We start from the raw sequence: 16925 nt of genomic DNA, 5'->3' as shown, positions 1-16925 counted from the left end.
TTATTTTTACCAGCTTACCTGAAGGGACACAAAGAAGGATGACATTAGCCATAGTTTCACAGTACATGAATTAAACACAAGTGACTTGCAGTCTTCTACAAAAAATACATTAAATAACCTTTACATGAGCATATCATTGAAAATCAGCTCAAAACATAGACAAAACAACTACTTCTTGAAAGGTTTGAGAAAAAAAACAATCAAAATTAAACAAGTCTTTTAGAAGATACTTGAATTTACTCTGCATTTACATTTATTTCAAAAATTAATAGTTGGTAAAGCAGCCAGTAAGTTGGCATTCTCCAAGATCACACCATCATGTACTAAGAATTAACTAAATGGGGCATACAAAGACCAATAACTCTATATTTTTCCTTGAAATTCAAGAACTAATAACAATAGTATGCTTAAGACAAAATTCACTTTGCATCTCTAATTGTTGCTTTGTACAGACAACTATCTGTATCCCTGAAACAAGACTCTCATATTTTAACTTGATGAGAAGTAGCTGGCCAGCCATGTTCTAAATGATCAGACAAATAACTGGCTACTGGAAATTTAGTTTTGAGTAGCGTCCACGGGAACAAGATGCAGTACAAAGTGAATCTTTCCCAACCAAGATCAAGGCTGTTTTCCACTGGATAGTCTATATACTAGGATAAAATCTGTCCCAGTTTAACACAATTTTTACATGAATTATATGGTAGGCAGATAGCTCACACATATCACAGAAAAATACAACCTTTTTTGGAGATAGTAAGTCCAAAGCCTATTAGTTTGGATAACTTATGCCTATCATGCTATTAGAGAACCATGAGCTAGACTTTTTGGGAATCCATCCTCACACATCACTATTTGGAGAAGAAAAAAAAACCACCCCACATTAATATAGTTCTACTTGTCATTTATTGTAGACTTTTCAGACCAGAATACATGATACATCACAGGCTTGGAAAAAACTACTATGGATCCTTGTTCATGCTACTAGATAAGATAAAATATTTAGAGAGAATTCTTAATATTTATCCAAGCTCTGCTTTCACAAGCACACACTTTCAAATTAAAAAAAAACAACCCACAACATTTGTTTCTTACTTCAGAAAAAGTTGCAATGTTTTAACATTGGCATTAGCAGTATCACACATGCCACTTAACCCACCAGAAGTACTTTTATTTGATAATAATACAATCTCTTCACTAAATTAAATTTTTACTACATAGGATTTCACTAGGCCCATCAGTTTAGTCACAGGTACAACTCTCCTTACAAACCAAGTCAAGTGAATGTCTTCCCACCTCTCTTGGAATAAAATTAGATGTTGACAGTTACGTAAGTGAATGACAGGCCATCAAAAATTATTCTTTATCATCATGACAATGATGGCTATTTCTAGGCTATTTCTGTTTTCTAGGAAAGAAAAAAAAAAAATACCAATATCACTGTGGGATGCAATTCACTGCAGCAGTAGTAATAAATTGTACTTCATTCTTGAACTGATCTTAAAAAATATCTTTTTCAGAACAAAATTATTTTAGAAAATGGAATTGCTAATTTTCTTAGAAGTTTTTTAAAAAAAACCACATGATAATTCAACCAATAGTCACATTACAACTTAATACATGGCAATAAGTTACGTCAAATGTTATGAACTACCATATAGTAAAAGTAGTTGGGAATTCTAAACATCAGAAAACCATGTAGTTACAGCTATGAGAGAATTCAGGCAAAATTTTTGAATTCTGAGAAACTCTTTCAGACCTCTGAAAAATGAGAAGCTAAAAAATCTCCCTTCTGCAATATTTTTCAACTCACAGACTATTATTAAGATAACAAAGCATGTATTCCCATGTGACTTTTAAAAATACGCGCCAAAGTTTTTCCTGATGTGCTATTATGTGTTCAGGTCTTCTTCCACCCAATATGCACATGAAATCCTTCTTGCACGGAGACATCTCTGACGGAAAACTTTCCATCCAAAAGAAAATTATGTCATAATTAGATCAAAGCTGAAACTTTAATGGGACTGTAAAACAAAGACTGGAAAAAACCTTCATATACATCTGGAAAGGACACAGTACAACATATTTTACTGGGTAGAGCGTAATTTACATTTAACACATCCAACCTAGTTTTTAACTTTGGAGATACAGGCACACTAGCAAGTACTCATCTGATAACAGATCCCAACTGATAAGTTTCCTTAGAAACTACTCAGCTCTGCCACTATTTTTCTTCTCTGTCCTACAGATACAGTAAAAGAACTTTTGAAGTTCAGTCCTAATGAAATGGAAGCATATCTATTTTAGATCTGTTTCTGTTGGTGGAAAGGTATTTTACCTACCCTAAATATTCAAGACCTAGAGTAAACTAGCCCTTATGGCCATGCCACAGATAATCTGCTCTCTTCTGGAAATAGTCATCTTGAAAACCATGTCCCTGAATAACTGGAATTTTCAGATATTCTGCACAGTATCACAGGTACAAAACAGCAGAAGCTAAGGAAACTGGGGATAGATACTATCTGGGAGAAAGAATAAATCTCCTCTTATATTAACTTGCACATGCTTAAGCCTCATATTAGTACTGCATGGCACATGTGTACATGAATAAACCAACTAGCAAGAGGGATAGCATTCACAGAAGATACAAAATTATGTAAGAACATGAAGACCTTTAATGAAGTCCTTTCTACAGTAAATCAAAGAACCAGATATCATTATCACTTAAGAAGTGAGCCTCAATTCAGTTTGTATTTGTGGTTGCATTATGTAGCAACTGAAACAGATACGTTGTGCAATACACATGAATACAGTAGTTAAACTGAGTCCCCATAAATGATACTGTAAATTTCTTTATGCCTTATGAAATTTACAAGACAACTCTGATGCAATATTACTTTGAGAAATCTTAAATGGCTGCTGCTGTTAAAGCTTCTGATGTGTTTTAACTTGTTCCAAGCTTACCAATGCTGAATCAGACAGCAAAGCAAATTTGATCCAAGGCAGCAGATACCTGATCTAGCATAAAACCTTTATGGTAGAAGCAAACATGCATCAATTTTTTACACCATTTTGAACTTGCAGAGTAAATTTTACCAGATCAACACATTCCACATCACTATGGTAACTCTTAGATGGAACTACAAACCTTAAAGTAATTCACTGCATCAGGTACTAAGTTTAAGTATCTAACCTATCAACCTTGTTTTGCAACTGCAAGTGCCACTTTTGCTCTCTCACTGATATTCTTATTCAAGATGACCTACCGAATTTTCAAAGTTGATATGTTCTGAAAAGAAGTTATCAGATCACCATAAAACAAAAAGAAAATTATGCTAAGTAGAGCTACTAAAAAAACCCCAACTTTCCAGGTGTCCAAGCAATCCACTTAAAATCATTTTGACCAGGTATTCAAGACAATCAGGTAATACTGGTCCATAATGGGCAATTTGAACCAGACAGAAAACTGATGATCAATATATTTACCTACTTCATACAACAAGCCACAAAAATTCCTTGACAGTATATGAGGATGAAGACCTTAAAGCTCCTTTAAGAAAACTAACCTATATTTGCTGGCCAAGAACAGCAGAAAAAAAAGCAATCTGCAAATGCTTTGCAGATATGTTGCAGCAAAAAGAACTCTCACTCCTATGACAGAATCACAGCAGCAGCTCAGGAGAAAGATGAAATTACGAGGAGGAAACAGATAGATCTTGCACCCTAGCACAGAAATAACATGCTCACTGAATTAAGATACAGATGCACCTGTTATCTCATGAAGAGACACACCAATAACATAAGTTAGCCCTGCATAAAGTCATTTGATTGCTGCTGCAGTGACCACTGAGGTTCAGAGGCAAACAACCTTGGGCAAAAGCATCAAACCCAGCCTGGCTTTCTAAATATGTGTAGCAGCATGCTTGAGTTACCAGATCTTCCCAAAACAAATAAACAAAAACCACCTAAGGGATAACTACGGCACAGAGGTATTTCTTCCAGCTCAAGACCCCAGCTGGCTTCAGCAGAAATCGGAAAGCATCAACAGCATCAAAGTAACACCATATGCTCAATGTTGCAGCATTGCATTTCCCGAAGTATATCACTTAACTTGCATTGCGAGGATTTTTCCATTCTTTGCAGTAACCCAGCTTTCTGTTAAAATCTCTGACATCAAGTAAAATTACATCAGTCTAGTCCTTAAGTTGCTGTCTTTACTGACAGATTACTTAAAGTGTATAGATAATACCTACCTTAAGTCCCAAGCATTGTATTCTCTCAGATTTCTTCATATTTCAATTCCAGTAGGTTCTGCTTTCCCTGACTTCTACATTTATTTCAGTACAGTATTAATTTTTCCAGTTAAGTTTTACTAAAATGCGTCCACACAAATTATATAAAGAACTGAAAAAACTCACCCTAAAACAACAAACCAAACCCATTAAGAACTAGCAACTAGAGACAGAAGCATCTCTTCTGCAAGGAAAGGCTGAGAGCTGGGGCTGTTCAGCCTGGAGAAGTGCATTCTCAGGGGGGATCTCATCAATGTGCATAAATATAGGAAGTATAAGTGAGAAGAGAATGGAGACAGGCTCTTCACAGTAGTGCCCAGCAACAAGATAAGAGGCAGTGGGCAAAAACTGAAATACATGAGGGTTCTTCTGAACATCATCCCTCTACTGTCAGGGTGGCCAAGCACTGACATAGGTTACCCAGACCTCCATCCTAGAGTCACCATCCTTGGGAGATAGCTTTTAAATATCTGGACACAGAATGTGTCCACAGGTTGAAAAAGACCTTTAGATCATCAATTCCAACAGTAAACCTAACACCACTAAAAAATGTCCCTCAGCTCCACATCTACACTGAAGTATCTCCAGTGATGGCAACTCAACCGCTTCCCTGGGCATCCTGTTCCCGTACTTGGCAACCCTTTCAGTGAAGAATTTTTTCCTATTAAACAGATAAGGTTTAGGTTGGATAACTTGAGGTCACTTCTTCTTGTCCTGTCACTCAGTACTTAGGAGACCAAACCCATCTCACCACAGTCTCCTTTCAACTAGTTCTAGAGTATCATAAGGTCTCCTCTCAGCCTCCTCTTGTCTAGACCCTCAGCCACCCCTCACAAGGCATGTTCTCTAGACCCTTCACCAGCTTCATTGCCCTTCTTTGGACACATCAGTCCTAGGCAACTGGCTCTAGGTGTCCCTGCTTGAGCAGGAGATTGGACTAAGTGACCTCTAGAGGCCCCTTCTCACATCAACTGTGTTTCTGTGATTATTTTTGCCATGATTTCTCTTACTCCAACAGTTTTGTCAATTGATAGAAGAGCTGATAGCTCTCTTCTTGAGCATCAAAGCAAGATGAAAAAGTACTTGTTATATAAATAAGAAATTCTTATTATTTTTACATAATAGTATTTCCTTCAATTCAACAGTGAAGTAATGAGTTGCATCACTGTCATGCAGCACTACATTGCAGGAAGGGAGGAAACAAATTGCCTCACCCCTATGGTGCACTGGGGAGAGAGTTCCATATTTCTCAAGGGCTTTCTCAGCTCCGTCTGTCTTAAAAACAAAAAAAGTCTTCACAACTTTTTTTTAACTTCTCATCCAACAAACTCAATGCACTTTGTGCCGTGTCTCAGGCTTCTCCATCAAATAAAAATACAAGGCCTAAAGCCTTTGCTGGATCACTTGCAGTTTTAGCCTATGCCACAGCATTCACAGCTGGTTTCTCAGACCTTCATCTTTACAACACATTAGAAAACCAAATACAAGTAACACATTGAACATAATGAGTTACAACTTGGAACATTCAACAGCGTAAGATTTTATCATTTGTCTTTATATACTCACAGAAAAGAGACTTCTGATGCTGTGTTTTACATAGCCAATTTATATATATGGAACTAACTCAGAATTTGTAACATCTTAGTTTAGTTTGAAAGCACGAGAACTTCCTGAAAAAAGATTTTGTTCTAAGTTTTCATTAATTCTGAGCTTATAAAACACAGCAGTCCAGTATTTACAAATTTTAAATTACCAGAGATGACGGTCTGCACACAGATCAGCTTTCAACACAGCTTGTATTAATATCTACTTGACTTGCTTGCAAACACTAGACAATTTTTTTTATATCAGGTAATCAATCTCATATACAATTTGCAACAAGTGCTCTCTTATCCGAATAGAATTTACATCTTCAGTCAAGAAAAATACAACTCTCAGGGGAATAAAAGCTACATGAAACTCAATGTAACTTATACAGAATTGAAACCACTCACAGGTTTCAACCAAGGTTAAACTTGCACACAGCTAAAGTAACTACAGTGCTTACTTCACTTCTGCCTTCCCCAATACAGAAAATTAACAGTAACTCTTGCAAAGAAAGAGATCATAAAGTCAGGACTTAACCAGCTAAATTCGCCATAGCATTTCTGTAAACATTTTAAGAGAAGAACAAGCAAATAGGTTATCTTTTACAAGGTAAAAGATAACATAGATACATGGTACACTTGCTGCTTGGTGATAACTTGGTATTTGCCTGCCTAGGACTAATCTGTCTTTTGCTCAGCAACATCACGTTTATCTCATGCTACCTCATCTTGTGATTTCTTTGTGCAGTTATACCCTTATGGGAACTAATCTGTCTTCTGAACCATCTATCATTACATCCCAAATCATCCCCACAAAGATAACAGCCAAAGCTTAAACTATCCAGTCATCCATTAGAAACAGCTTCCAGCAGAACTGGATTCTCTCATTTGACAAATCCAACAGTTGCAGAAGTCTTACATTAAGAAGCTATGAAATGTATGTCACGGAAAACTTTTCAGAAGTACCAGTGCCAGTAAAATAGATGGCGGGAGGAGTATTAATACAGCCACAGCTGGATAAAGTTCACCTGGCTTCTCCATCACTTGATCCAACACCAGAGCACTAGAAAACCTCTCAGATTTTATTTAGGCATTGCTGTTCTGTGGACAGTCTGCAGTTAACTTGGCTCTCCTTTCCTTCAGCATTACACACAAACCTCTTTTAAAGACATACAGAAAACAGTTAAAAAGACAACATTCAGTCTTTTCCATCCACCAATACCAGCAGCTTTGACTACCTATTTATCCGCAAATTTCCATTCTGTCCTTAGGAAGAAAAGTCCCTTTCTCAAATTAGAGAGTAAAATCACTGTCTTACCCATGGGTCATCATTCCATCTCAGGATCTGGAACAGCAGCCAACAAGACAATGTAGTATTTGCTTTCATTAGGTAACAAATGAAAGACTTGAGCTGACAACAATAAGACACCTAACAAGGATCTAGTCATTAGAACATCAGAAGTTATTTGTCTTCTCAGTTTCTATCCTATTTAGACTGCTATTTAAGATGAGATAAAATGAACTGCTTTGAGGTAGCCCTGACCTGATATATATTCATATACAACAATTATCTGGGGAAACATGGACCACAGCAAGGTCCTGCAAACAGTCACAATGTCTGTAACTCAGCATTGAGCTTTGTCACAATAGTATAATCAATGTGCTCTTGGGGCTTTTTCCAGTAGGATGCATCTGAATTTCAAAGGCTACAAGCAAAATTAAACATACTTCACAATATCTGAAAAAAAAGAATCCCAAGTCATAAACAGAGCCAGAAGCTTAGTATGGAGAAGTAGCAATCATAGAATCATAGAATGGTAGGGGTTGGAAGCGACCCTTTAGAGATCATCTAGTCCAACCCCTCTGCAGAGCAATACTTTGTATTTTTTGTATTCAAGGAATAGCTCAGTGTAACTTGGAATCAAGTCTCCAGAAAATCATAAACAATTTTATTTTAAATATAACTAGAAACAAACTACCTCCTGGAAAACATAAACATAAGTGTTCAAACCCCTACTTTATAATTTTCATTAAAGCTATTTCAAATTTTGAAAATATTGAGCTTTCACAGTCATAACAAGAGAGTCAGATTTTAAGACTAAAGGTGCATCCCTTCAGGAAAGGGCATTCACCAAGCATAACAACCTAAGGCCATCATATTAATCACATTAAAAAAAAAAAAAAAAGATGTCTTCACCCACTATGCTCAAGCTTGAATTATGGTCAGATGTAGATACAGGGAAACATCTGAGGTTTGGGAACACAGATGAGATATTTGAGACACAGTTTTAATTCTAAATTTCAAATGTCTCCATTTGTTCTGTACTTTTTTTTTGCTAAGATTATAGGGAAGAGGACACAAGGTGCTAACCAAAGCCTTGTAAATAATGTGGTATACTATATGAAGCTGGGACCTCCAAACCATACTGCTCACGAGTAGCATTAGAAAAGCAGTATGAAAACGGTCTTGTACATGTGGAGCTACCAATAGAAGAAGCTGTCATAGAAGTTTGGAAAGATATAGCAGGGTTACAGGACATGAAAGATGACTGTACACAAGTGCTATGTATCTAAAGCAACACTGTTGAGTTCACAAAATGAATTTGCATTGAACTACAAGGGCAAATTTACTAGCAGAACATATATTTCCATAGTCTTCATTACAATATATCTTAACCTCTGTTTGCAGCTGTGACATTGCCACTGCTGCAAAAAGGGTGTTGTTGCAAAAAGAATAAGAAATCCTAGTCATCTGACTATCACTTGCTTTTGTGCTCTGAAGCACAGTTCAAAGACAAAATAGCTTCTTAACCACTAGCTGACCACATGACGTTAGTTGTTTAAATCCTGTGATACTTCATTAAAATCTCTTTATACCAGTCTGTCAAGGGTGGGAAGAAAAAAAAAAAATCACAAAAGAAAATCCAGCATACACTCAGTAATTTAGCTTGTCACTTCTCAGAATCCTTTTAGGCAACGAACATTTGTACTGAAATTCTCCCATTCTGTACTGGAACACACAATATAAAAGTTTTCCATTGCTCCGTGGAAATCCTCAGGCAGCATTCCAAACATACTTGACATTCAATAAGTACTGCCAGTCACACTTTTTCTGCAAACTATCTAAAACATCAGTGTAAAAACACATAAATTAATCTAACTTGGAGGCAGAGAGAAGCAGGTGCAAAGCTAGTGCTAAAAAGAAATGCTTACTTCAGGTACCGACACTAGATTTATTTTTTTTTTAATCTGACCACATGAAGAATTTTTCTTTACTGAAGCACAAACTTAAGTGACCTTGAAGTGGCAATCATGCCAAACTCTGCTACTTTCTACATTAATAGTTTCCATGAAGGAAACGATTTGTTTATTCTCAAACAACTTGTGGCATGTTAAAGTGAGAGAAAGTGTCTGCACTACTCTCGCTTGATTCTCTGCAAGTCTCCAAGTGAGGAATGTGCCACGAATGCAGGCACAACAGACTGGACCTCTACAAAACCAAACTTTTTCATGTAAGAAACGGTTCAGACTTACTAGTGGTTTGGACCTGAGACTTAAACCTCTACCTAAAATAATACAAGGTGTTAGAAGAAAATTGAAAAAAACTTTTGCAAAGAGCATATAACTTTCAGCCCATCAGAGTTTTCCACAATCTGTTTTTTAACAGTTGAAAATTGGCATAAATTTAGATGCCTGAGATTACTGGCTGTTAGGTTGACAACACTGTTACTATTGGTAGCTCGTTGTTAGACTCCAGACAGCAAGTCTGAGGGAAAGAAGTTCTAAAGTCTATTTGAGCTACAGAAAAATACTTTTTTTCTGTTGTTCTGGATCTGCCACCTTTCAATGTCACTCAATGTGAACTGCCTTTTGAATCACTGTTGAGACAAAAAAAGTCCTTGGAAAAGCACACTCTAACTTGTAGATAGCAGATTTCAAGACACACTTAACCCTTAAACTAGCATGACTTATTTTCAGCATAACTCAGTATCATTAAACCGCTCCAACATTTTAGTCCCCCCACCTCTCCATCTCTCCCGCCCTCTTTTTTTAATAGTGATGTCTCATCACCATCTATCTCTCAGCAGGTCAGCATAACAATCATTAAGATGCTCTCACATGTGTGTACGTTTGTCTGAGATTACAAGAGGTAGGTTTTTTGTGGGTGTGCCTAACACCACAGCTACACATGCTGTTGCTTTTCTATTTGTATGTGAGTATGTGTAGTATCAATAACTGGAAACAACCTATCATGTTAACAAAGAAAAGCGATTGTTTAGTCAATTGGATGTATTGACTAGAATCCCCAAGGAAGTTGCTTTTAATGAAACAGAAACGCGTATCAGTTTGAAGCCTTGAGGCGTAAGTTTTTCCAACACTGACCAAGTTTACCATGAAGATGACCACACAAGCTCTCAGATGGACAAAGCCAAATATGAAATTCTAATTATTCATAAAGAAGATAAAAATAATATAAAGAACACAGCATGGATTTTAAGGAAAAAAGCATACAATTTTAAAAAGATATTAAAATACAATAACAAGTTGAAAGTTCAGATGTCTGCTATTATCCCTGACACTTAGATACCATTAGTTATTTCTAAATTTTAAGTCTAATTCCATGTCTCTGCAACAAATTCTTAAAAACCAAATACAAATATTATTTAAAAGATGCCTTTAGGTGTTTTAAAAACACACATACACATAAATAAATCTTTCAACTATCTGCTAACCACAACTCCTTTCATTTCATCACTCTCCCACAAGGTTTATTAAGTCCTGCAGGTTTATTAAGTCCTCCAAAGTCAGGCGGCTGGACAGCTTCTCTCTGTCAAAGCCACTTCCACCAAGTTACCTCCTTTCTAGACAGTAACTTTGATAAGATGCACAAGTAATTTTATTGTAAGCTCTGTGCTCTACTATTAAAACTCAAAAGCCTTTAAGCCCAGCTATGTTATGATTTTCCAAGTATCTGCACTACTCTTTCCTCACAAAAGCTATATTAGCTCAGTATATTTACTGCTTCCCAATTCCAAATACCACAATGGTTAGCAAGTATTTGGTAAACATGTCAGCATTCCTTATGGGAAACACTGTATGACCTATAATTATATGCATTGTATGCATGACCTGTAAAACTCAGACCTATCCTTGGATGATTTAGCCCTTCCAATGCATCAGCAGAAATAACTTGCTGGCTCTTGACACCACGTTTTTGACAACATTTGGACTTTCAATGTAGCAGCCGTGGCTTAACTAACACCCAACTCTTGCTTCTAGCAGGATATGACATCTCTTGACAGTAGACACTAAGACAGGCACTAGAAACTCCGAGACAGTAAAAGACTAAGAGTGAAGCTTTGATCTCTCACATTTCCTCCACATTTGTAACCGTCACAGAAAGCCTGAATCGTCCTACCCCAGCCTGGCAGGCAGGTTACAGGAAGAGAGAAGCGAGACAAAACGCCTTCCCCAGCTGCCCAGCTTCCCTCGGTGACACTCATCGGCACAGGCCGCACCGTGAGGCATCCCCGCCCTGCCCCGGGTGCCCACCGGCGGCGGCCATCGCTTCCCAGACAGCTCTCCGCCCATCTGTCCCTTTCCCTGGGTCACTTACTGAGCTGCCCGGAGCCGGGCTCCCTGCCGCCTGCTCCCCCGAGCACGCTGCCGCCCAGGGCCCCGCCGGCTGGCGGCGTGCCGCTCTGCCGCTCGAAGTTGCCCGGGTTGGAAAAGAAATCGCGGAGCCGAGGCAGCTCCCGGCCGGTCTCCAGCAGCTCCGTGTGCAGCTCCAGCGCTGTCAGCAAGAACTGGTCCCGCAGAAGCTGCGCCGCTATCACGTCCATCGATACCCGCGGCGTTTCTCCCGCGCCGGCCCCGCCGCCCGCCTCCGCATCGCAGCCGGCGTCGCCCGGCGCCGCCGTGCGCAAACCGGGCAGCTCCTCAGGGCTCTCCGCAGCTGCCGTCGCATCCCGCTGCTGCTGCGGGTATGGCGGCCCGCCCGGCTCGTTACTGCTGCTGCTGCCACCGCCGGGCCTGGACTCCTCGGGCTCGTCCTCCTCGGAGTCGCTGAGGAAGGGGTTCACACTGCTGCCCCCGCCCGCCGCCGCCATCTTACAGCCCGACACGGCACGACCACTGCCAAGGCGCTACTTCGGCAAAGCCTGCGCAGAACCGCCGCGGCCGCAGCCGCTTCTGGCGGAGTCGGGGCCGCTGCCAGCCCCCTTCGCTGCTGCGGGCGCTGCCGCCAGCGGCAACAGCCCCTCTGTGCCTCCGCCACCGCCTCCTCCTCCTCAGCCGCCTCCCACTCCCACCGCTACCGCTTCCGGATCGCAGATCTCGCGAGAGCCCCTTCAGCCAACCGCGAGCAGCTCCCCAGCGCGCAGGCGCGGCACCTCCCTCCCGGCGTCGCACCCGCCCCGTCCCTCCGCACGGGAGGTGCCGGCGGCGGCTCGGGGCGGGGCGGTGCCGGGGGCGGAAACAGCCAGGGCGGAAGCGGAAGCTGCGGCGGCTCGCGGCGGGGCAGAGGAGTGAGTCCTAGCGCGTGCGCACTGAGCCGGTCCCGGCGCGGGGGTCAGGGGTGGGGGGGAGGGGGGGTGTCGGCGCCCCGGGTTGGGATTTCTGCCTCTGCCAGCCTACGCCTCCCGGTCCGAGGAGAGCTGTGGTTAATCATGAGGCCTGGCGGCGATGGTCCATGGGGCTGCTGAGGAGGGGTGCTCTAGGTCTGTGTTTTAAAGCCTGGGCTGGGGCCCAGGTCCTTGGGCAGCCCTCAGCCGACCACCTGCCTGAGTTGCGTTGGCTCGGCCAGTATGTAGCTGCCTGTGTAAGGCGGCTCCGTGTGAGGCACCTCAGGCAGATGTGTGGGCAGCCTCCCACATCGAGTGTGAGTCAGCATCAAGCATCAGGTGGGCCTGAAGCGAGGGAGGGGGCAAGCATGGCTGGTACCAAGTTGTGTATATGGAAGTGTGATTCTATCACTCTTAAAAGATGTTAAAGTCTTCGTTTGTGTGTTATCTGGTGAGACACTTGAAACTGAAGTGTTACGAGAAGCAGTGTTTGCAGCTGAAGGAAGTTCAGCTCCTGAGAACTGATGCAGTGTTAGTTTCTGTTCCATTATTTTGAAAATAAGTAATAGGAACTCTGTGTAAAGCTCATTCAGTAGGAGTTACTTGCCTTATTGGATGAACAAGAATTTGCATGGCTGATCAAGGAACTACTAGAGCAACTGATGGAGAAGAAGAAAAGTCTATGGAAGGTGGAAAAAGAGCATGATCACTTGAAAAGAGTATAGGAATGTTTCCAGACCATGTAGGGATGAAAACAGGAAAGCTAAAGCCCTTTTGTAATTAAACCTAACAGGGGATGTAAAGGAAAACAAGAAGGGCTTCTTCAAGTACATCCATAGCAAAAGGAAGACCAGGGAGAATGTGAGCCTGCTACTGAATGAGGATAGTGCCCTCGTGATGGAGGATACAGAGAAGGTAGAATTACTGAATGCCACTTTTGTTTCAGCCTTTACAACCAAGTCTAGCCCTCAGGAAGCACAGTCCCTAGGGAACAGTGAAATAGTCTGAAAAGTGGAAGACCTTCCCTTGGTGCAGGAGGATTTAATTACAGACCTGTAAAGTAAACTGGACCCGCTCAAATCCGTGAGTCCTGATGGGATGCACCCATGAGTGTTGTTGTTGTGAAGGCAATAACCACTCAAAGACGTAGAGGGTCTAAGTAATGCACGTGCAGAGACGTACAGGGGCAACGTAGTACAACCACCAGAGCTGACTCGAAGCCACCCTTCCTTTGCTAGCTACCTCCTTATATGCTGCTTCTGCCCATGAGATCACCCAGGGCCCAATTGATTAACTTGCAGCACCTGTTTCTGAAGTAGCATGCCAGCTGCATTAACTTATCCCTACCATCTTTATTCAAGCTGGCTGGTCCAAGCTACGTCTGTGCCTACAATTCCCCCCTTTTTCTTTTTTGAACCAGCCAGCCTTTAGCAACACATTTCAGAATTAAAGGTACATGAAGAAAACATAAATATTTTTACCCATGGCCATGAGTTTACAACAAAAGGTCAATAACAGCTACATCGCTGAACAATACAATACAGAAATCCATAAAGTCAAAATAAACAATCTGATATGTGTTGGTAGGAGGGACGCACACTGGCAGGAAGGGATGAGGTCTTGGTAGCTCCACTGATATTTCTTTTTCCTGATGTAGTTCTGGACTTTTCTTCAGATCCTTTAGCATGCTGATCTGTGAGCATTATCAATAAGATGGAAGTATCTCTTCATCTGTTGGTCATCTTAAGTTCTTTAATTCTTTTATAGCTGAAGGAATTTACAGCAGCCTAAGTGGTGCCACAGTTGCGAGGGTTTACATTTTAATAGAGTGATGGATTGAGGGTGGATCACTTGGTTCTTTCCTCAAGATTGTTTTTTCCATTGGTCTTACAGTTAAGTCCTTTCTGTTGATGTGGCTTGATCCATTTTGCCGGAATCCATCGGGGACCTTGATCTGTAATGACACAAGCATAGCCTCTTCCCCACGTTAACAGATCTGCAGGTCCTTGCCACTCTCCAGTAGTGGGATTCTTATACCAAACTTTAGGTTTGTCAGTAAAATCCAAATCCCGACTCATTTGGGCAAAGTGTGTTAATGCCGGTGGTTCATTCCGGTTTGCCACAATTCTGAGATGATTCATTGTATAAAGGGCTTTCATTAGTCTGTCTTGAGGACTCACCCCCTCTTCCCCCGTTTTTTGTTTTTCTAGAAGGCCTTTTAAGGTTTGATGTGTCCGTTCAATAATGGCTTGACCGGTGGAATTTCCTGGGATACCAGTAGTATGTTTAACACCCCATAAGTTTAGAAACTTACGTGTTTTACTGGCTATGTATCCCGAGCCATTATCAGTTTTTATCTCTCTTGGAACACCAAGGACAGCAAAGCAACTCCTCCAATGTCTTATGACGTCTCGAGAACTGTCACTGGTTAAGGCTGTGGCCCAGACCATGGCTGAATAAGTATCAATAGTAACATGTATACGTTTAAATCGCCCAAAAGGAGCATAGACAGTGATATCTGATTGCCATATACCTAATGGTGCCAGACCCCTGGGATTGACTCCTACACCTAGGCCGATCTGATTCTGGCATGCAGGGCACGTGGAAACAATACCCTGAGCGTCCGATATGGTCAGGTCAAACTGCTTCGCCAGCATTTTCGCACTTTGATGAAAAAAATCGTGCGATCTTCGGGCTTGAGAAAATTTGTCAATTATTGGCCCCGTAGGTATCAATAAAGGAGCTGCCACTATCCTGTCAACAATTTCATTGCCAACTGATAGGCCATCTTTTAAGCCCGAATGGCTTCGAATATGTCCAATATAATAAGCAGTTTGCCGTTCATTTATCTGATGCCAGAGTCTCAGAAATAAGTTATACAGATTCTGATTAGAGATTTCTTTCAACAGCGCTCTCTCTAATCGAGTGACAGCATCGACCACATAGAGGGAATCGGAGATGATGTTTAATGGGACGTCTGACCATTTCTCAAAAGTTTTAACTACAGCCATCAGTTCCAGCAGTTGAACTGAACTGCCTGGGGAGTGGACAGTTAGATTTTGCCATTTTCCATTTTCCCACCAAACCACTCCTGCTTTGGCTTGGATCTTACTGGCGTCGGTAAAAACAGTCAGGCCTTTAACGGGTACTGCTGATCTCAACGGCCGGTCTTCCATTTGAAATTTAACAGAGAACAATTTATGGGCCGGATAATGATTATTTATAGTTCCTGGATATGACAATAAGGCCCACTGTAATTCATCAGATTGTTGCAGTGCCCAGTTCAAGAACTCATCTGTGAGAGGAACGAAAATGATGTCTGCCTCAATCCCTGCTATTTCCAGCAGACGTTTCCTGGCCTTAACTATTATTTTTGCAATTGCCTCAAGCCTTGTGGTAATTGTTTTTTGTAAATTATATGGCAAAAATATCCACTCCAAGATCCTCAATGGGTCTTTCGCTACTGAATCCCATTGCATCAAGATTGCCATTACATGCTGGTTTTGACTTATCACAGCAATGTTAATTGACAAGTCAGGATCATATCGGTGACTGTAGTTATTGACTATCTTGCTTCCTATTTTTTCTATTGCTTGGATTTGCTGCCGAGACAGTCTTCGCGCACTATCAGCCTCTACTGAGCCCTTTAACAAAGGCATTAGTGGCGCAAGATCCTCATTTGTGATACCACATATGGTTCGTACCCATTGGATATCACCTATCAGCTTTTGAACGTCTGTTAAGTTAGCAATATCTGTTTTAATTGCCACCTTCTGAGGATAAATGCGCGCATCAGTGATAATATTACCTAAATATTTCCAAGAGGCGTGCATTTGTACCTTCTCTGGCGCGATCACCAACCCGGAGTTGCTTAACTGTCGGTTCACTTCTTGTAGAATGCGATGCTGGTCCAGGTCTTTTCCTGCAATCAAGATATCATCCATATAATGGTAAAATAAGACACAAGGGTATTTTTTGCGCAGAGGTGCCAGCGCCCAGGCAACATAAGTTTGACAAATAGTTGGTGAGTTCTTCATTCCCTGAGGTAAAACAGTCCATTGATATCGTTTTGCTGGCTCTTGTTTGTTAATCGATGGTACTGTAAAGGCAAACTTCTCACTGTCATCCTCATGTAAGGGAATTGTGAAAAAACAGTCCTTTAAGTCAATCACCAACAGGGGCCACTCTTTTGGAAGCATTGCAGGAGAGGGTAATCCTGGCTGTAAAGCACCCATGTCCTGCATCACTGCATTAACAGCTCTTAAATCATGTAACAGCCTCCACTTCCCTGATTTTTTAGGGATAGTAAAAATTGGTGTATTCCATGGACTGGTGGATGGCTTAATATGACCCTTCTCTAGTTGTTCATTTACTAATTCATGAATGTGGGCGAGCTTTTCTTTGCTTAGCGGCCATTGATCAATCCAAACTGGTTTATCTGTTAGCCAGGTTAACTTCAGGATTGGTCGCCCATCAATGGCCGC

General features: G+C 41.2%; 2 protein-coding genes across 9 annotated transcripts in view; one reads left to right on the top strand and one right to left on the bottom strand.

The window, feature by feature from the left end:
* The window catches only part of RELCH (RAB11 binding and LisH domain, coiled-coil and HEAT repeat containing), an 81680-nt gene extending 69498 nt beyond the window's left edge, over positions 1-12182 (bottom strand). For all 8 annotated transcript variants that reach the window (XM_061994612.1, XM_061994613.1, XM_061994615.1 and 5 more), the window contains exon 1: positions 11496-12182. In XM_061994612.1, the coding sequence (XP_061850596.1) occupies positions 11496-11988 (493 nt within the window). In that variant the 5' untranslated portion in view covers positions 11989-12182. The remainder of the gene's footprint in view (positions 1-11495) is intronic.
* A 131-nt stretch (positions 12183-12313) lies between these two features.
* Positions 12314-16925, top strand: part of PIGN (phosphatidylinositol glycan anchor biosynthesis class N) — a 113317-nt gene continuing 108705 nt past the window's right edge. The window contains exon 1 of the mRNA XM_061994875.1: positions 12314-12405. The gene's annotated coding sequence lies outside the window, so the exon portion shown is untranslated. The remainder of the gene's footprint in view (positions 12406-16925) is intronic.

The sequence above is a fragment of the Colius striatus genome, chromosome 4 (genome assembly GCF_028858725.1).
Source record: "Colius striatus isolate bColStr4 chromosome 4, bColStr4.1.hap1, whole genome shotgun sequence".
NCBI lineage: Eukaryota > Metazoa > Chordata > Aves > Coliiformes > Coliidae > Colius > Colius striatus.
This window is presented reverse-complemented; position numbering and strand designations above follow the sequence as displayed.